The sequence below is a fragment of the Microcaecilia unicolor genome, chromosome 1 (assembly GCF_901765095.1).
Source record: "Microcaecilia unicolor chromosome 1, aMicUni1.1, whole genome shotgun sequence".
Taxonomy (NCBI): Eukaryota; Metazoa; Chordata; class Amphibia; order Gymnophiona; family Siphonopidae; genus Microcaecilia; species Microcaecilia unicolor.
Genome location: NC_044031.1, coordinates 479,798,349 through 479,820,646, shown reverse-complemented (window position 1 = coordinate 479,820,646; position 22,298 = coordinate 479,798,349). Strand labels below are relative to the sequence as shown.

The following is a 22,298-nucleotide window of genomic DNA, read 5'->3' as shown; positions in this document are numbered from 1 at the left end:
TCTATGCTGAAAACCCACCTTTTCACTGCTGCTTTTGGCTCCTAGCCACTACTCATTTGCCTCCCCCCTTGTTTCTTCTCACCCAGTACTTCCCTCGCCCTTGTTAAGTAGTAGTAGTAGTTAATTGTCTTGTCTGTCTGTATTATTTTAGATTGTAAGCTCTATTGAGCAGGGACTGTCTCTCTGTGTCAGATGTTCAGCGCTGCGTGTGTCTGGTAGCGCTATACAAATGCTAATAATAATAATAATTATAGAGAAATTAAATCCGCATGAGATACAAGGCAGTCTGTCATTCTCAAAAATATAACTAAGTGAATGCAGAGTGTCTGAAGTCTTTCTTCCATTAAGAACAGAGGGCAATCATCTTGTTTAAATGTTTATGGGACATATTTTTTGTTCACAAAATAGGGAGGCACAGGATCTCTGCTTGTTGCTAGAAAGCAATAAAGATTTGGGACTTTGCTGAGCTCATCAGTTATCTGGTTTTGAATGTAAGAGACATAAGTCGTTCATGTAGCAGAGTTCTTCAACTGTTCATATGGCCACTGGATTAGAGAACTCTAGAAAAGAGGAGCAGACCCATGTAATCAAGTTCAATCAAATTTATTCAATACAGATGAGTAAAATCAACATACAATTTTGAACTTCATCATGTGGGGTGCTCCTCGTTTCCGCTGTTCTGGATTTTGCAGACTGTTTACCTGTGTGCTTCCGGAGAACTCTAGAACATATTTAGAATTTGGGGGACTCCCTCAAATAGACTTCTTTGTCAGCAACAAAAACAAATAGCTTCTGCTCTGTTGTTCAGTACTCCCATTCTTAGATCAGATGTCGAGGGATGCCCTTACTGTACTTGGCTTTGGCTTTATTCTTATCTCCTTCATCCCACTCACTTCAAAGATCTTGCGCAAGTGATTCTCATAGTGCCATTCTGGCCCTATTTGAACCAGTTCCCTCTACTAAAAATACTTGCAGTTCTACCCTTTTGCAGATGACAGTTATTTCCATCTCTGTCCCAATATCAAAAAATTAGGCCTAACAACATAGAATTTGAACAGTACTTAGGTTGTGGTAGTCTTAGAGAGGAGACTATTTAGGATATATTGGCTTCTGCAACCTCATTTGCGATCTGTTTGATGCCACCTGTCATTACTTATATCTATATTGTCTAGGACAGCAAACATCCTCCATCAGAGAACATTTCAGCACGCTTTCAGCCTATCAAACCCTGGTTGATCGACATCCAAGTTCCCAGTGTCCTATCATTTAGTATGAAAGGTATTCTCCATGTCAAACTATCATTACAGAAGCCTCCTATGCCATGGAACCTCAGTCTTCATAATATTATTTATGAAGCTGTCATTTGAGCTAATGGAGTCTGTTACATTGAAACATATCACATGGAAAGTACAAAAAACCTTGAAATGAATTCAAAGACCCATTTTGTGGACCAAAATCTTGCTACATAAATGAGGAAATTGTGCTTCCTTCATTCTGTCCAAAGCCTCATAAGAATTCATATGGGAGAGCCCTCTACACTCTGGACTGTGAAGGGTTCTCATTACCTTAAAACAGGGTTTTCAAAACAGGGGTTCTCAACCCAGACCTCGGGACACACCAAGCCAGTCAGGTTTTCAGGATATCCACAGTGAATATGTATGAGAGAGATTTACATGCAGTAGCTCTATTGGATGCAAATCTCATGCATATTCATTATGAATATCCTGAAAGCCTGAGTAGCTTCGTGTATCCTGAGGGACTGGGTTGAGAACCCCTGCTTCAAAAGAACTGAATCCATTAGAAAGTCTATCCTGCAAGTTAAAACAAAGAACAAACAAACAAAAAAAAAAACTATAAGATAGTGACAGACTTCCAAAATACTACATACCCTGATGCCTATTTGTTGGACTTCCTTCTCTCTAGCAGTAGAACTTATTCCAACTGGCAGAATAATTATCTTCTCAATATGCATATGTGGTGGACTATTGTTTTAGCCAGGAAATATGGAGGACTGTTGCAGAGAAAATGTCTTTTTTTTTTTTTTTTTTTTAAAGTGAGCAGAGATGGAAAAAACTTTACCTTTTTGCATTTGCTCTATAATGCGCGCGAAGGTGTCATGACAACTTTGTTCATTTTACTATTTCTATCTACTGCTTATTCTTTTATTCTTTGACAAAGAAAATTGAACAGTAGAAAATCTAAGCAGTATTTTGTCTTCTTTGGAATTCCAGTTGTGTTGGGTCTGTTGCCAAATGACCCTTAGTAAATTGACCAGCATCCTGCATGCTCCTCTTACCTACCTAAGTAAAATCTTACTAGATCAGCACCACTGTAGTACTATGGCTCCTGAATTCTGCTTCAGTGGATACTATTTGTAAAGCATCAACTTGTTCCTTGTACCTTCACATTACGCTACTGCTTGAATCAGTCCACAGTAGGAGATGGGCATGGTCAAACTGTGGTGACCATTTTATCTGTATCATGCTGCAATTCTTGCACCTTTTGTAAGGGCTGCTCCTAGAAAGTGGATAATACATAGAGGTAAGCAGCCCTTATATTTTCCTGAGAACTGTATTGATTCCTGAGCTATGGAACTGAGAAGACAGTTATGTGCAAAAAAGGGCTGAGCGGGCTTAGAACTTTACGCTAAGTTTTGCGCTCTAGGAGAACAGTTCTTTTTCAGTGATACATGGTAATGTCACCCACTTGTGTGCCTGATCAGTCCTGCTGTTTACTGAAAACACCTGTTAAAATGTCCAACAATTCTTTTCTGAGACCACACTGGGAGTATTGTATTCAGTTTGGGAAGCCATATCTTACTAAGGATATAAAAAGACTTGAAGCGGTTCAAAGAAAAGCAACAAAAATGGTACGGGATTTGCATTGCAAGACATATGAGGAGAGACTTAAACCTTTACAATTAGTGATGAATACTGTTGCATGACTTGTTGTACATATATCGAGGGGTGATCACGTTACTCCAGTCTTGATACAGCTCCACTGATTGCCCATCAAATATAGAATTAATTATGAAATTGTACTGATGGTCTTCAAGTTTTTACATGGTCTGAGAGTAGAATGTTTAACCATACTTTTGACAGTGTATGCAACCAACTGTCCACTCACAAAATGCCTTCCTTATTACTAGGCAGACACCAAGCTGCTAGGGAACAGGCTTTCTCATGTTATGCTCCATTATTGTAAAATGCGCTGCCTGATCAATTAAGGCGCCAGCAAAATTTGCAAGAACATAAGCATTTTTTGTCTCTAAATTTAGGGATGCAGTCTCCTGTATGAACCTCTCATAGATTGTGAGGGTAGGGGTGGGATGTTATCAAATATATTTTGGTGGGTAGGCTGATTTCCATTATTTAATGATCATTAGGTCTATTCTTGTGTTATGTACTACTTTGTATTTTTATGTTGCTTATGGATGTTTGATTGTAACCTACCATAAATCTAGATGATTTGGAGAGAAATCCTTCAATAAAATAATGTTCTAAAAACTTTCCTTCAAACACACTGTAACTTAGATCAGTTCCTTGTATCTTTAACTGTACAAAGAACTTGCCTTTATTTTAGCCACCCATCTATTTATCCCAACTGACTCTGCACCACCCACCTTGTCCCCATCTATATATCTGCACTTGGCCCCTCAGCTATATCATAAACTGTATTGTAGAAAAGCATTAGCATCACAGCAATGTTATTTGAATGTTCTTACTGTGTGCTTATTAGATATTTCATTAGTATTATGCTGACATTGTATTATATCTCTGATTGGGTTTTTTTTTTATTTTAATACTGTTAAATGTATATATTTTTGATCCTGTTTCATGGTAGTCCTATTATTAGGTTTCAGTTTGCTGTTTGCAGGTTTACCTCATTCATTGTATTTATGTTTATACTTGGTAATTTTACTATTGTTATTCTGTTAACAAAGTTGTAAGTTTTAAACTGTACCTGCTGTACACCACCTTGGGTGAATCTCTTCATAAAGGCGGTTAGTAAATCCCAATAAATAAAAATAAAATCTTTGACATCTGATCATGTTGTTTGCAGATGACATGGTCAGATGCCAGTCCGCAGCTTTATTTTGCTGAATTGATGTGATAGTTTTATTTGGAGACTTTAGGAAGCCCCAGATGCTTGTTTCTGAAGGTATTATAATAATTGGAAAGCACTGGTATTTTATAATCACTTATGACATAGATTAGATTCCTGCTAAATATGCTATATATTGTTTTGTTTTATTAGGATTTGATTGAAGATGGTCCATATAGCATACTTAATAGCAAGATTACTGAAAATAACGTGATATCCGTGGATGGATTGGAACACACAGTCAAAGGTTCTAACTTTTTTTTTTCTTTGAAAGAAAAGCTTCTTTATTCTGTTTGAGCACTTGGGTATGTATGAAGAAATGGGACTTCTGATGCCTTCCCTAAATAACTTCTTCCTATCTGCTTCCTATCACCTTGAATATTACCTTGAGCAGTTTATTATTTGTATAACATTACCTAGGTGTACACAAGACTTTTATAGAGAGACATAATAGGGCAGTTCCTCCTCTTTGGAGCCTTCAGTCCCGTCAAGATAGAGAAGAAATGGGCAAAAAGGGAGGATTTGGAGTTGGAAACAGAAGTCATGATTAAGTAGAACTAAACAAGGTGTTAAAGGAGAGCTTATTTGTTCCCAGATTTGGCACTCGAGTACTATGTGCTGCTGCAGGACAGTGCAGGAGAGGAGCAACAGTGTATTATTTTTATTTATAATGTCATATCCTAGTGATTAGTTGTTATATGAAAGTTGATGTTTGAACTTTACCATTGACTCAGTTTACTGTTTATTTTAATGCATCTGACTAAATGGACTCTTGTTCTTAAGGGCTCATGCCTTAATACATTGGTTGGTCTACAATATAAAGTGTCACAAGCCTCTTTGTCATTTTGCTGTCAGACACTAACATGATTACCTCTCTAAATATTTTTAATGAATCGCCTTTCATTTTTACATAGAAAATGATGGCATATAAAGACCATGTGGCTTATGAAGTCCGCTGCTCATACCAATTACTAAGCTCTATAGTCCCTTCCTCTCCCTTAGAGATGATCTCTACTTATTACATACTTGAATTCAAATAAAGTCCTTGCTTCCACCACCCTTTCCATAAAGAAATATTTCCTTAGATTACTCCTGATTCTGCCCCTTTTCACTTTCTTGCTGTGCCTCTATGTTCCAAAGTTTCCTTTCAATTGAGAGAGGTCCTCCTCCTATTCAAAATGTACATATTGAGATCTTTTAAGTCTGTCCCCATGCCCTTTATGACTAATACCACTGACCATTTTTGTAGCTGCCCTCTAAACCAACTCCATCTGTTTATTTTTTTTGAAAATGCAGTCTCCAGAATTGTACATAGTACTCCAGATGAGATGTGACCAGAGATTTATACAGAAATACTATTACTACCTTTTTTTTTTTTTTTACTATTGATCATTCTTCTGGCTTGTGTTGTCTCGTTTTCTACCTGTTTAGTCACCTTAAGATCATTAGATACGCAAGTACATAAGCATTGCCATACTGGGAAAGACCAAAGGTCCATCAGGCCCAGCATCCTGTTTCCAACAGTGGCCAATCCAGGTCACAAAGAACTGATGATATGATCATCAAGTCTTGTTCCTTGTTCATGCACAGAAATATCTCACCTTCTATACTGTACTTCTCCCTTGGGATTCCACAGCCTGGATGACCGACTCTGCAATTTTAGCATTAAATTGTAGCCGCCAAAGGCCATTCTTTTGCTTGCTTAGTAGCTTTTCAGAGTTTCTTTTGAGGGAATGAACCCTCATGCTTAAGGAATACAAATTACTAGGTCGATATGCACTGAGCAGTAGGAATAGATAATTTTAGTACCGTGATAGAAAGTCTTACTAAAGTAGATGTGAACTTCCTAATGTGCTTAGCAGGTTTCTCCATAAAAAGCATACCACAAAAGTGTATATAAGAACATAAGAATAGCCATACTGGGTCAGATCAATGACCAATCCAGCTCACAAGTACCTGGCAAAAAGCCAATTAGTAGCAACATTCTATGCTACCAGTTCTTGGGCAAGCAGCGGCTTCCACCATATCCATCTCAATAACAGACTATGAACTTTACCTCCAGGAGCGTGTCCAAACCTTTTTTTTTTTTAGACCCAGATATGCTAACTGCTGTTACCACATCCTCTGGCAGTGAGTTCCAGATCTTAACTATTCTTTGAGTGAAAAATATTTCCTCCTATTAAAAGTATTTCCATGTAATTTTATTGAGTTCCCCTTGGTCTTTGTACTTTTTGAAAGAGTGAAAAATTGATTCACTTCTACCCATTCTATACTACTCAGAATTTTATAGGCCTCAAACATATCCCCCCTCAGCTGTCTCTTTTCCAAGCTGAAGAGCCCTAACTTCTTTATCCTTTCCTCATATGAGAGGATTTCCATCCCCTTTATCATTTTGATCATTCTTCTTTGAACCTTTTCTAATTCCACTATATCTTTTGAGATACAGTGACCAGAATTGAACGCAGTACGTTAAACATTGTGGAAACATGGTTTTCTCCATGGAAAAGCAAGGAAGAATGGTACCAAAATGTTTGGTGATGGATTCCTGGGCTGCTGCTTCTTGGAACTTGTAGCTCTCCACTTTTAGTGCCTTTGAGGGGCATAATCAAACGCGAATGCCCATCTCCATGGGCGACTCTCTCCAAGGACGGGTACGCGAAGGGGTGGGACAAGACCGTATTTTCGAAAAAGATGGGCGTCCATCTTTTGTTTCGATAATACGGTTGGTGCCGGGCAAATGCATCGGATTTGGGCGGATTTGGTTTTCAGCGATAATGGAAACCGAAGGCGCCCAGCTCAAAAATGAACACATCCAAGGCATTTGGTCATGGGAGGGGCCAGGATTCGTAGTGCACTGGTCCCCCTCACATGCCAGGACACCAGCCAGGCACCCTAGGGGGCACTTGTAAAAAGTAAAATAAAAAATTAAAATACCTCCGGTCCATAGCTCCCTTACCTTGGGTGCTGAGCCCCCACTCCCCACAACTCTACACCATTACCATAGCACGGGTGAAGGGGGGCACCTAGATGTGGGTACAGTGGGTTTGGGGGGGGTGTGGAGGGCACCCATTTACCAGCACAAGTGTAACGGGGGAGATGGGCCTGGGTCCACCTGCCTGAAGTCCACTGCACCCACTAACAACTGCTCCAGGGACTTGCATACTGCTGTGATGGAGCTGGGTATGACATTTGAGGCTGGCATACAGGCTGGAAAAAAAGGTTTTAAAGTTCTTTTTTTTTTTTTCGTGGGAGGGGGTTAGTGACCACTGGGGGGATTCAGGGGAAGTCATCCCCAATTCCCTCGGGTGGTCATCTGGGCAGTTGGGGCACTTTTTGTCGAGTTGTTCGTGAAAAAAAAGGGTCCAAAAAGGCCCAAATTCTCGCTTCTGCCGCCCTTCTTTTTTCCATTATCGGTAGAGCGTGCCCATCTCTCCTCGGCCGATAAACACACCCCAGTCCCGCCTTCACCACGCCTCCGACACGCCCCCGTCAACTTTGTTCATTCCCGCGACAGACTGCAGTTGGAGGCGCCCAAAATCAGCTTTCGATTATACCGATTTGGGCGCCCACGGGAGAAAGGCGCCCATCTCCTGATTTGGGTCGAAATATGGGCGTCTTTCTCTTTCGAAAATAAGCCTGTTTGTGGACTCTCTTGGGCATGCACAGGAGTTCTTGTACCTCAGGCTGTCCCGAAACCACCTCTGTTTTTTCATCCATTTGACTCTCCTGGACATGTCAGACAGCTGTCCTTACTTTTCACTAAATAATTAAAAGCAAAAACTAGACCTGAACCAATGGCTGATTCAAAGCCCCCTAATGGGCCTTAATAAGGCACCAAAGAGCCTAGAGAGCAAAACTTCAAATTTCATAGCCCTCCTTAAGTACCCAGACCAGGTACCAGGAGTGCTCCCAGAATATTCATAAAATGTCTCACTCCACTTATGGTGCACCTTTGCAAGAAGGGCGTTTATATCTTTCCTTATTTAGATAGTATTCTCCTTTCTGCAAGCTCAGCTGTCAAAGCTGCTGAAGCACTGCAGTTCATAATCTCTACTTATAGAATAGTTATGGTTTATTATTCTGTTGGCATAACTAAGTGGTTTACAATATAAAATCAATATATGAAAATTTGAAAGGAGCACCAATTTTAATAGGAAAGGGAAAAGCTAAAAACCTTACATCAAGGGAAAAGAAAAGCTAAAAGCCATTCATCAAGACAATCAAGCAGCCAGTGTAAAGGAACACTGACAGACCAAGAAGATAATGGAGCTTATATCCCTGGGACTGACTCCAGAATGTCCTATAAGGTCACTAAAAGCCTCCAGGAAAAAATGAGTCTTCAGGGCACACTTGAACTTGGTGACCGAGTCTTCAAGAGGGACCTTGAGGCGATAGTGTTGGAGGATCTTTAGGCAGTAAAACAATGTGACAAGGCAGTGGCTGTAGCCAGAAGGATGCTAGGCTGCACAGAGAGAAACATATCCAGTAGAAAAAAGAGGTGTCAATGCCTTTGTACAAGTCATTGGTGATGCCCTGTCTGGGGGTATTGTGTTCAGTTTTGAGGATGTATCTTGCTAAGGACATCAAAGACTTGAGGCAGTTCAGGAGAAGGTGACAAAAATGATATGGAGCTTTTACCAAAAGACATATTGAGAAGAGACTTGAACTTTCATGTTAAACTTTTGTATCATATCCCTCATCCCTCCCTTTCTCTAGTGTATACATGTTGAGTTCTTCAAGTCACCCAGAATATGATGATTTTGGGTAAGAAATAGTTGCCTCTGCTAATGTATGTTTGTACAGAATCCCAATAGAAGAAGAAAAAAAAGCTGGAAATATATTGAGAATATAGAAAGGAAAGGACAATAGCAGTTTCATTACCAACAACTCAGGATAATGGAGAGAATGAGCTTGTAGTTCAAATGGACAGAGCATCAGTGACTAGAAATGCCACTCCTCAGCTCCAAAGAGAATTCCTACAGGTGGAAAATGCTGTATATTGAGGGGATAAGCGTTTGTGCAAGCACAGGTTCTTTGCCCCTACAGAGCCAGATTTCCATCTATCATTAAACCTAAGATCAGGAGGTCGACACAAGATCATGAATCACAGTGGTTTTATGTCATAAGGAGCATCGTTTTACTAATGAAAAGGAAATCAAAGAATTGGAAGCCTGAAACCTCGATCTAGGCAAGTAGTGTGATGAAAAAAGAGAATGAGAGTAGCAGTTAATAAGTTATCTCACCTGGGGAAATTTTAGCACAAGGAGGGGCCATTGATCGTTGACCTCAATGGACTGAGATTGGGCAGCCAGTTAGAAAAAACATGGCAGAAAATGGTTTTTAAAAAAAAAACCCCAATGAGGAATTAAAAATAACAGAAAAAAAAGTCCCAGTAATAGACTTGCTCCAGGATTCGCCCAAGGAGCATGACCTGGAAATGTCTTCACTGGCTACTCAAGACCTCTTCATTATAGGTGCATTCATTAGGACTCAGATAAACAAAGTGCCCCTCCTTGAGAAGCACTGAATGACCCTTGTGTCCCTATGTCAACAGCTTCCAGAGCAGCATGCAGCTCCTTTGTGTGTGATTCTATGAGTATTGGGTCACATGGCAGCCTTTGTTACCTTTAGCGAGGCCATATATGTGACCTCTAATAGTTCTTGAAAGCAATTTTGGGATTATCTGATCCATCCTCTGTCTACAAGGATCCAGATTACTTCATCTCTGTCTAAATGTTCAGTGGTGACACAGACCTGCCAATTTAAGCAATGGCTGCCCTTTCCTGCTCCTCCTTATGACATTGTTCTGACCACAGATGCATTCTTCTCATTGTCAGGGGAGGGGGGGGGGATACCTTACAGACCTGTACACATATTTACTGGCTGTACCTAAGGGCTGTGTTCTGTGCTGTGTCCGCCATTCGCCAATGGCTGAACGGGAAAATAGTCTGAATATACATGGACATTCAAGTGACTGTTTTGTAAACAAGCAAGGGTGCCCCAGTACTCTTGCTCTTTGAGAGGCAGAATATTAGAATCGCAAAAGGATTGTGAAAAGTTACAAGAGGACCTTACGAGACTGGTAGACTGGACATCCAAATGACAGAGCATGTGAGCATGTGCAAAGTGATGCATGTGGGAAAGAGGAACCCGAACTATAGCTACATAATGTAAGCTTCCACATTAGGAGTCACTGACCAGGAAAGGGATCTAGGTGTCATTATTGATGATATGTTGAAACCCTCTGTTCAGTGTGTATTGGCGGCTAAGAAAGCAAATAGAATATTAGGTATTATTAGGAAAGGCATGGAAAACATAAATGAGGATGTTATATAATGCCTTTGTATCGCTCCATGGTGCGACTCAAATATTGTGTTCAATTCTGGTCACCGCATCTCTAAAAAGATATAGTGGAATTAGAAAACGTACAGAGAAGGGTGAAAAAATGATAAAGGGGATGGGATGACTTCCCTATGAGGAAAGGCTAAAGCAGCTAGGGCTCTTCAGCTTGGAGAAAAGACAACTGAAGGGAGATATGATAGAGGTCTATAAAATGAGTGGAGTGGAACGGGTAGACGTGAATCGCTTGTTTACTGTTTCCAAAAATACTAGGGGGCACGCAATGAAGCTACAAAGTAGTAAATTTAAAACAAATCGAATAAAATATTTCTTCACGAAATGTGTAATTAAACTCTGGAATTCGTTGCCAGAGAATTTAGTAAAAGCAGTTAGCTTAGTGGGGTTTAAAAAAAGGTTTGGATAGCTTCGTAAAAGAAAAGTTCATAAGCCATTATTTAAAATGGACTTTGGGAAAATCCCCTGCTTATTGCTAGGATAAACAGCATAAAATGTATTGTACTGTTTTAGGATCATGCCAGGTACTTGTAACCTGGATTGGCCACTGTTGGAAACAGGATGCTGGGCTTGATGGACCTTCGGTCTGTCCGAGTATGACAATACCTATGTACTTATGACACTCCAAGTGCTACTCCATGGGAGTAATATTGCAAACAGCATACCTTCCAGTTGATCAGAACCAATCAGCAGACAAGCTCAGCTGCCTGTTGAATCCACACAAGTGGTGTGGTATTCCATTTGTTGGCTTCTTTGCTTTAGCACTCAATGTCAAATGCCCTCTATTCTTTTTCAAGAGACTAACCCTTAATATCAGCGAAGCAGCTTTGGATTTATTAGGCACGGAAGAGTAAATGTCCATAAAATTATAGACAATATAGAATTTTTCTCTTGAAGTCATTTGACCACTTGTCCAGGTGCATCTAAATCTAGATTTACTAAAGCGTGCTACTGTAGTGGTGCAATCTAATAATGTTTTTACCAAATAAGTGCAGTCAGGCCTGGATAAGTTTTCTTTGAATTTAGAAGCCAGCCCCTAAACACAAGAGACAGTGATTAAGACCGCCACCCTCCCCAACTTAATTGTGGCTACTGAAGTTGATTGGGGAGGGGGGGATGAAATCTGAGATCTGCCATAGCTCTCCTTTGGGGCTTGATTTACCAAGGCTGTTTTCTCATTCCTTATCCAAGGGGGAAAAAAGAAAGCTTAATAAAACAGGCTCTTAATGGACCTCTGCAGACCACTAGAAAAGAAAACTCAGCCAGCAGCTCCCCTCCCCACCCAATCTCTCTCTTTATAGTCCTTGCCTCCTCATCAGTCTTTCGCTCTCTCATTTCTCCTTTAAATTGGCCACCCTCCCATGCTAACCCTTACCACCTAGCAAACCATTCAAGTGCCACCCCCCAGTTAGCCCTCACCACTCAGCAAGCTGGTCAGATATATACTCCATAGCATCTAACCCCATTCCTGTTATCTAGTCATTGATGCCCCAGCTTCTACCCCCATCTTTGTGAGTCACTTAGTAGAGAAGTAGCCTAATGGTTAATGCCGTGGCCTGAGAGCCAGGGAAACCAGTTCCATTCCCACGGCAGCTCCTTGTGAGTCTGGGCAAGTCACTGAACCCTTCATTGTGAGCCCACTAAGGACAGAAAAAGTACCTCTATATAACATATGCAAACCACTTTGATTGTACCACAGAAAGGCAGTATATCAAATCCCTTTCCCTTTCCTTAGTGATGCTCCAGCCTCTACCCCCCCCCCCCCCCCCCACACTCCTGTAAGCTGCTAAGTGATGCCCCGGCCTCTATCCCCACCCTTGTAAGCCGCTCAGTGATGCCCCAACAGAATTTTGAGATTATTAATAAATCCTAGACATTTCTGGAACTTCAGTTCTAATGTAAGGCTTGGTACATAAGTAATGCCACACTGGGAAAAGACCAATGGTCCATCGAGCCCAGCATCCTGCCCACGACAGCGGCCAATCCAGGTCAAGGGCACCTGGCGAGCTTCCCAAACGTACATTCTATACTTGTTGTTCCTGGAATTGTGGATTTTGCCCAAGTCCATTTCGTAGTGGTTTATGGACTTGTTCTTTAGGAAACCGTCTAACCCCTTTTTAAACTCTGCTAAGCTAACCGCCTTCACCACGTTCTTCGGTAATGAATTCCAGAGTTTAATTATGCGTTGGGTGAAGAAACTTTTCTCTGATTTGTTTTAAATTTACTACACTGTAGTTTCATCGCATGCCCCCTAGTCCTAGTATTTTTGGAAAGCGTGAACAGACGCTTCACATCCACCTGTTCCACTCCACTCATTATTTTATATACTTCTATCATGTCTCCCCTCAGCCGTCTCTTCTCCAAGCTGAAAAGCCCTAGCCTCCTTAGTCTTTCTTCATAGGGAAGTTGTCCCATCCCCGCTATCATTTTAGTCGCCCTTCGCTGCACCTTTTCCAATTCCATTATATCTTTCTTGAGATGCGGCGACCAGAATTGAACACAATACTCAAGGTGCGGTCGCACCATGGAGCGATATAAAGGCATTATAACATTCTCACACCTGTTTTCCATATCTTTCCTAATAATACCCAGCATTCTATTCGCTTTCCGAGCCGCAGAAGGTTTCAGTGTATTATCGACGACGACACCCAGATCTCTTTCTTGGTCCGTAACTCCTAACATGGAACCTTGCATGACATAGCTATAATTCGGGTTCTTTTTTCCCACATGCATCACCTTGCACTTGCTCACATTAAACGTCATCTGTCATTTAGCCACCCAGTCTCCCAGTCTCGTAAGGTCCTTCTGTAATTTTTCACAATTCTGTCACGAGTTAACGACTGAATAACTTTGTGTATTCAGCAAATTTAATTACCTCGCTAGTTACTCCCATCTCTAAATCATTTATAAATATATTAAAAAGCAGCGGTCTTAGCACAGACCCCTGAGGAACCCCACTAACTGCCCTTCTCCATTGTGAATACTGCCCATTTAACCCCACTCTCTGTTTCCTATCCTTCAACCAGTTTTTAATCCACAATAGGACATTTCCTCCTATCCCATGACCCTCCAATTTCCTCTGTAAGTAAGTGGCAAGAATCCTTTCCTCTAAAATAAACCAAAGGTTCAAATTAGTAGCTAGATATGACCATTCCTAGAGACCTGAGCAATATATGATAGTTTCCAAGTTTATTATGTGCTTGAGATACCACCCATTAGACAACTTTGTGACAGTTTACAAGCATTTACAAATTAGGTTAGGCTAGGAGGAAGTGGAGAGCAGAAAGGGAAGTCAATATTGATATGATAGAGACAGAAAGAGATTAATAGCCATTGTGTGAGTTCAGTGTCTCCGCATCATGCCCTTGCTTGTAAGTATGAAAAATATTCTTTGAAATGGTATCAATACTTCATACAAGAGTGCAGACCCTCCTAGTTCATGTTACAGGTTAACTTTCCATTAAGTCAGTAAGATAGGTTTGAGGTTGAAACGTATCGGTCTCCCTCCACTCCCAAACCGTTACCACTGTTGTCAATAAGAGTTAATGCTCAATTTCTGTATGGCTTTCAGTATTTTCATAAATGGAGAGGAAAGGAGAAAAGGTTTTGCCATATTTGCAAGCTTATTTCAAGATATGAGAACTGTCCACTCACTCAAATTTAAAAAAATTGCTTTCATCTCTATTACTAAAATTTTTATGCTTTCTTGTAAGTGAAGCACAATTTATTATTATTATTAGCATTTGTATAGCGCTACCAGATGCACGCAGCGCTGAACACCTGACACAAAGAGACAGTCCCTGCTCAAAAGAGCCTTGAAGTTAAATGGCAACTTGAAAGCTTTTGTACCCTTGTCAGTGGACTTGCATGGTACTGGACCCTTCTATTTGAAGCTTGTTTATCTACCTCATGTCTGTAGTAACCTCATAGGCAGTTCACCTCTTTGAATCACACACAAAAAAAAGAAAAAAGCAGGTAGCTGAGCTTGTGGAGATACTCTCTAAAGTTTTCTATGTATGAAATTCTAGCAGAAAGAGTTCTCTGAGGGGGCGATGTAATAAACTGCACTAATCACAGGGCACTGATTACTTCCATTTTAGTGAAGATTTTTCTATGTGGTTTGCTCCACTAATTTCCAATTTAGCAAAGATTGGTGTACACAAAAATCTGCATAAAACTAGAAATATACTGCTGTGTTAATTTTGGTGCGATTAGAAAACAAATGCATCCTGAATTAGTGCAGTTTTGCTTCCCTGATTACTTCACCACTGGAGTTTTACTTCAGTATTAGTTTTAATTTCTCATTTACTTCAGTGGAAGTCAGAAGGAAATTTAACAATGCACTGGATCCCCGAATTGGGGACCCACAAGCCCAGAGAACCCCTGGCAAAGGGAGGCGCTTGACCAGAGTCCACAAATCCACACACTTGTGGACCAGAAATGCTTACCTCATCCTACCGCATCCTTTTTCTCTGTTTTAGTACATAAGATAACATAAGTGTTGCCGTACTGGGACAGACCAAAGATCCATCAAGCCCAGTATCCTGTTTCCAACCATGGCTAATCCAGGTCACAAGTACCTGGCAAGATCCCAAAACAGTACAATATATTTTATGCTGCTTATCCCAGAAATAAGCAGTGGATTATCCCAAGTCCATTTTAATAATGGCTTATGGACTTTTCTTTTAGGAAGCTATCCCAACATTTTTTTTTAAACCCTGCTAAGCTAACTGCTTTTACTACATTATCTGGCAACAAATTCAGAGTTTAATTACATGCTGAGTGAAGAAATACTTTCTCCGATCCATTTCATTTTCAGAAAGGCAGCAGTCCCGTTGATGTAAATGACATTGATACCAGCCAGACAGTTGCCATATTGAATACTGAATACTGACAGGCAAAAAAACATCTTCCTGATACAGAAAACTGTCATATTACTATGGCTTTATGTGCCGTATTTTCCATCTGTGCACATTTTCTAGTGCCATCATAATTTGCATTCCATTAATTCATTGCAGCATAAGGGGAAGGGAAATGGGACTTGATATATCGTCTTTCTGAGGTTTTTGCAACTACATTCAAAGTGGTTTACATATATTCAGGTACTTATTTTGTACCAGGGGCAATGGAGGGTTAAGTGACTTGCCCAGAGTCACAAGGAGCTGCAGTGGGAATCGAACTCAGTTCCCCAGGATCAAAGTCCACTGCACTAACCACTAGGCTACTTCTCCACAACCTTTTTGTTAGGGTTGTACCTGCTGTTCCTTTATGCTCTTATTTATTTGAGTCATTTGTTTTGTTTTCTGTGGAAACACTCTATACTTTTTTTTTTCTGTTCTCTTGCCATGTAGGGATCCGCTTGTTTATCCCTCTCCTTTTTTGAACACCTCCTGCAGAAGGTACATTTAGGAAACTGTTGAAACAGTGCACATTCTTAAGGCACAGCATATTAGATCAGTTGCTGAGTTACCATTTAATTTTTTGTGTGTGGAAGGGGCGGTCTTTATACCTCTTTTAGCTTGTACATTAAGTACTCAGGGAAGCAAGCTAATTTTCAAACTAAAATGTTTCCATGACGTTTCCCATTGAAGGTGTAAAAGTAGTCATGGACTTTTCACCTGCTTTACCATGGATGGAAGGTATACTTGGGGAAAGTATGTACAGATTGTGTTTTCTTTTCCTCATCCCATAACTTACACCTTTCACTAAGAGTGAAGGAGTAGGTTAGTGCAGTGGACTTTGATCCTGGGGAACTGAGTTTGATTCCCACTGCAGCTCCTTGTGACTCTGGGCAAGTCACTTAACCCTCCATTGCCCCTGGTACAAAATAAATACCTGAATATATGTAAACTGCTTTGAATGTAGTTGCAAAAACCTCAGAAAGGCAGTGTATCAAGTCCCATTTCCCTTCTCTCAGAATATACATAAAACAGGGATACTTAAAACTAATAAATGTCTAAAGAGCGCATTAGAATCAAGCCTTAATTTTTGGTTAGTGGTCTGAAATGCAGGTTGTCTCCTTCCCCTCCTTTCCAGGTAGCCTATGTGGAAGAGGAGGAAAAGGGGGTGAATCTTGAGTAGAGAAGTACTCCCTAATCCATCTCCTGTTACTCCTGGCCCACGCTTTCCATTGTTACTCTTTCCCCCAACCTACTTACCTGCCAGTCCACTCGCTGCCTGGCTCTATAGTTCCCCTTTTTCTTGTATACTGATTAAAACCTGATTAGAATAAGGCAGCTTTGTTCATTGTTATATGATCATATGAGAGAATATGAAACTTCTAGAATAGAATTAGAATCCTAGTTACTTGTTATTTAGTAATTCTATTTCAGTCTATTTTGATGGGAGTTATTGAAGATAATTCTCAGGACAGCTTCCCTCTCTCAGAAAGTTAATTTTGATAATTGGATAGGAACCAAGCTGCTAAAACAAAATGCCTGAAAATCCAAATGTTATTTCATACTATATATACACACACATATGGATATGGAAAAGATGTCAGCCAAAGGGAGAGGCGATGAGATTAAGGCTTTGATTGCTTTTATTGTGTCCCATAAGCACTTGATATTTTTAATAAAAACAAAGAGAATATAATCCAAAGCTATGTTTTTCCCTTCATTTTTAGCCTTTTTTTTAACTCTATTGTTCAGATCAATTTTAAATATAAATAGAACTTGGCCTTCCCAAAAATTGATACACAGTTCAGCCCTAATACATAATTTCTCCTGGCCAATGCTTTCCAGAACTGAGGCAGGTTTGCACCTAATGTGTAGAAAATTTCATCTAGTGTAAATGTAGGTAAATATCAGCATGTTTATTGTAAACTTGTTTAAGGTTTGATTAAACATGAAAAGAGGCTGGTACAGCAGTGGGTTAGTTTTTATTTAGCAGTTTTTAAACAATTCGTGCTTTCCTTAAATAATTTTTATGTGTTTGGCAGATGTTTTTTCGAATAACTTCAAAGCTCACCCGCCTCAATTGGACCATCTCAGTGACCCTGGTGGCAATTTTGAATGCACAGACTGTGTAAGCCAGTTAGATTCGGTGAATGAAACCAGGAAATCAAGTGCTGGGACACCTCATGGTGCATGTTTGACCCTCACTGATCATGATCGCATTAGACAGTTTATACAGGAGTTTACATTCCGAGGACTCGTTCCACACATAGAAAAAACAATACGACAGCTGAACGATCAGGTACGTATTCTAAATGCAGATTATTTTCATATCATTGATAGTAGCAGCATATTGTTTACCAGTAGCATGGAATATCTGATTTTGTTGGTTTATAGACTGCCTTCCTTGGACAAATTCAGCACAAAGTAGTTTACTGCAAAAATAGTAAAAGTACAGTAGGTAGAAAATTAGGTTTTTTGATTTTCAGCTGCAACCAGAAAATCCGAGAAACCAACCTTCCTCTTGAGGTCTGTCATAAGAATGACCTGATGAGGAGAATCTTTACCGCCTACCATAGCTTCCAAACAGAGGGAGGTGGCAGTGACTGACAGCTTTCTCCGCCAAACAGAATGTCCATCCTCATAAGCTCTTTTCCCAAGGATCTTGATTGGCTGGTGGAGGAAAAGTTTCTGCAAGTTGATTTATATGTGCCTTAGTTTTTGGATGGATGGAATATAGGCAGCGCTGTTGTCAAGGTGCTGGCAGTCTCATGTGCCATGCATGCTATGTGCACAAAGAAGGTTTGGGGGGGGGGGGGGGTGGAATCCAAGTAGGAGAAGTAGATATCTACACCACTGATTCCCAATCTTTTTACTATTGTGGAAGTCCTAAAATATTTTTGATACACTGAGGAACCCTCAACTTTTGTAAACATATATGTTCATACAAACAGATTCTATAATCTAATTTCTTGAGGAACTCCAGGAATCCAGTTTGGGAATCACTGATCTACACGCTCTGCTGCTGGGATCTGATAGAGCTAATTTTGGTACTGTTCGCCTCTGTCTATAATTATTATTATTTTTAAAGTTAATAACAACCTGTTAGCTTTTTGTTTTTCTTTTCTTTTCTTTATTTTGCTGCATTTATATCCCACATTTTCCCACCTATTTGCAGGCTCAATGTGGCTTACAATATAATACAACTACAACCACATTGATGGAATAGTGAATCAGAGTATGTATAACAGATAAGGTGCATAGGAATAGTATGACAATCATATTAACGGAGAAGAATTTCAGAATTATTGCTATTAAACCTGAAAGCACAAAACCTTTTTAAAACTATTAAACACACGATGGCTAATTATACTAAAGTGTGCTACTGCCTTAGCACATGCTAATGTGAATGTCTACATATTTGCCACATAGAAATATAGAAAAATTTAGGCAGATAAAGCCCATATAGCCTATCCATTCTGTCTATCCATGCCATCTACTCTTCCTATCGTCTCTGAGAGATCCTGTGTACTTGTCCCAAGCTCTCTGGTATTCAGATACTGTTTTCATCTCCACCACTTCCACCGGGATGCTGTTCCACAAATTTACCACTCTTTCTGTGAAGAAGTATTTCCTGAGGTTACTTCTGAGCCTGTCCTCTTAAACATTTATCCTATGCCCCCTCATTCCAGAGCTTCCTTTCAATTGAAAGAGACTTTTACCGCCTGTGTATTTATGCTGTGTAGGTATTTAAATGTCGAGCAGGGACTGTCTCTTCATGTTCAAGTGTACAGTGCTGCGTACGTCTAGTAGCACTTTATAAATAAGTAGTAGTAAATATCTTTATCATATCTCCACTCTCTTGCCTTTCTTCCAAAGTATACATATTGAGATCTTTGTCTGTCCCCATACACTTTGACAGAGACCACTGACCATTTTAGTAGCTGCTCTCTGACTCCATCTTGTTTATATCTTTTTGAAGGTGCGGACTCCAGTATTTTACACAATATTCTAAATGAGGTCTCTCCAGAGTGTTATACAGGGACATCATCACCTCCTTTTTCCTACTGGCCATTCCTCTCCCTATGCACTCAAACATCCTTCTAGCTTTCGCTGTCACCTTTTCTACCTATTGGCCATGAGATTATCACATATGATCACACCCAAATCTCGCTCCTCTCTTATGCACAAAAGTTCTTCACCCCCTAAACTATACTGTTCCCTCGGGGTTTTGCAGCCTGAATGCATGACCTTGCATTTTTTTTCTTTTTTTAGCATTAAATGTAAGCTTCCATATTGCAGACCATTCCTTAAGCTTTGCTAAGTCCTCCCTCATGTTATCCACATCATCAGGAGTGTCTACCCTATTGCAGACTTTGGTATCATCCGCAGAGAGGCAAACCTTACCAGACAGGCCTTCAGCAATATCACTTTTAAAGATGTTAAAAAGAACTGGCCCAAGAACCGAACCTTGTGGCACACCACTCGTAACATTGGTTTCCTCAGAATGAGCTACATTTACCACTACTGTCTGTTGCCTTCCACTCAACTAGTTCCTAACCCAGTCAGTTACATTAGGGCCCATTCCGAGAATACTCAGTTTATTTAATAACTGTCTATGTGGAACCATGTCAAAGTCGTTAAAATCTCAATACACCACATCTAGCACTCTCCCTTGATCCAACTGTCTGGTCACACAGTCAAAGAAATTAATCAGATTTGTCTGACAAGACCGGCCTCTAGTGAAACTTTGCTTCCTCAGTTCCTGTAAACCATTGGATTCCAAACACTTTACTATTCTCTGTTTTAAAAGCATTTCCATTAATTTACTTACCACCAAAGTCAGACTTATCGGCCTGTAGTTCCCAACCTCTCCCTTCTGCTTTTGTGGACAGGGTTCACATCTGCTCTTCCCCAGTCCTCCAGGACCACTCCTGACTCTAGAGAAGCATTGAAAATGTCAGCCATCAGAGTCACTAGAACTTTCCTAAGTTCTTTCAGTACCTATTTTATGCCATGGAAACTATTGACTAATACACTTTAAGGGAATTAGCATGCTCTATTATGCTGTGCCTTTTTTAAGCATTATGCAGCTTTCCAGAAACTTCCTAATGTTTATTCAGTCCGTGATGTCACTCATATTTATGACTTGTTTATCCTGCTTGTCTTTAGAGAGCTAGGTGGGTTTTTTTTTTTTAAGGGGTGTGGCGTTAGGAGTAGAATTTGATAGGACAGATCATGTAACCTTTGGCTAAAATCCCATGCCCATGCTGATTTCATTTTTCATTTTATTATAATTTATATTCTGCTCTTATCCAGAGTGAAGTACAAACAAATATATATAGTAATAAAAACATATAATAAACAATACTAAAATCAGACAATGACCAATTAGTAGGTACCATATGAACCAACAAAACAACAAGCTCATATCAGTCTCTACTTCAAATCATACATTTCAAATTCTTGCTGACCTCCTTCCAGTATGCTCTTTCTCTTGCCAAACAAGACTACTACATCCATTTAACAGACTTTCTTGGCTCCAATCCTTGCCTTCTCTTTTCCACACTGAGCTCTCTATTCAAAGTGCCTTCACCTCCAACACTCCTTTCACCTTTATCCCCTGACTATGGCTGAGTACTTCCATGACAAGAACGTTGGGTTCTCAACTAAGTCACCTCCACCACTTTTTCCCCCAGTCTGTTTTGTCAACCTTCCTTCAACCCCTGTCACCTTTTCTTCCTTTTCTGAAATCACTGAAGAGAAAACTCACATTTTCTTTCCTCCTCCAAACTCACTACTTGTCCCTGTTTTCGTATTCGTACCCATCTACTCAGCACTGTCTCTCCTACTGACTTCCCTTCTGTCATATTCTCAGTCTTTCACTTTCCACAGCAACTATTCCTGATTTCTTCAAACATGCCGTAGTTACACCACTCCTCAAAAAACCTTCATTGGATCCTACCTGCCCTTCCAATTATCACCCCATCTCCCTTCTCCCTATCCAAGATACTTGAACGTACTGTTCACTGCCATTGTCTTGACTCCTTTCATCTCAAGCTATTTTTCATCCACATCAATTTTGCTCTTGCCCTCTACATTCAACTGAAACAAAGTCTCCAATGACTGATCTGTTCGTGGTCAGATCCAAAAGCCTCTATCCTCATCTTTCGCGATCCATCTGCTGCTTTGACACTGCTGATCATCACCTACTCCTTGATACACTGCCCTCTCTTGGATTTCGGGGCTTTGTTCTTTCTTGGTTTTCTTCTTATCTCTCCCATCACACTTTTAGTGTATGCTCTGGTGAATTATCCTCCATTGCTATCCCACTATCAGTCGATGTACCTCGGGGCTCTCTCTTAGGACCTCTTCTTTTCTCCATCTATATTTATTACTTCCATCATCTTTATGCTACCTCTCTACACCAGAAATTTCAGCAGGAATCCATGCCTAAATCTCAGCCTGCCTGTCTGGATATCTCACCGCCATCCGAAACTAAACATGGTCAAAACTGAGCTTATCTTTCCCTCTAACCCACCTTCCATTCTCTATTTCTGTGGATAACACTGTCATCCTCCCTGTCTCATCAGCTCGTAACCTTGGGGTCATTTTTGACTCCTCTCTTTCTCTGCAGAAATCCAACAGACTTCTAAAACCTGTCATTTCTTTCTCTATACTGCTGAATAGCATCTGAAAAAATGGTGAAATTTAAACTAAATACAGTAGAAGTCCAAAAATCTGAATTGCTTGGGGATTGGGTCATTTTGGATTTTTTGGCTTCTGAGGCAGTACTTTCAAAATTCACATTTTAGCGTCTGTGTCTTCCTTCCCCTTCAAGTGTCTCTGTGTCTCCCTTCCCCATGCAGCGTCTGTTTCTCCCTTCCCTTTCTAGCGTCTCTCCTCTCCATGCAGTGTCTCACTTCCCCTTCCAGCATTTCTCTG

At 40.3% G+C, this 22,298-nt stretch overlaps 1 protein-coding gene across 2 annotated transcripts in view; it reads left to right on the top strand.

The window, feature by feature from the left end:
- The window catches only part of TRAPPC8 (trafficking protein particle complex 8), a 378,205-nt gene that overhangs the window by 123,234 nt on the left and 232,673 nt on the right, over window positions 1-22,298 (top strand). For both annotated transcript variants that reach the window (XM_030213866.1, XM_030213855.1), the window contains 2 exons: window positions 4,258-4,351; window positions 17,399-17,655. In XM_030213866.1, the coding sequence (XP_030069726.1) occupies window positions 4,258-4,351; window positions 17,399-17,655 (351 nt within the window). The remainder of the gene's footprint in view (window positions 1-4,257; window positions 4,352-17,398; window positions 17,656-22,298) is intronic.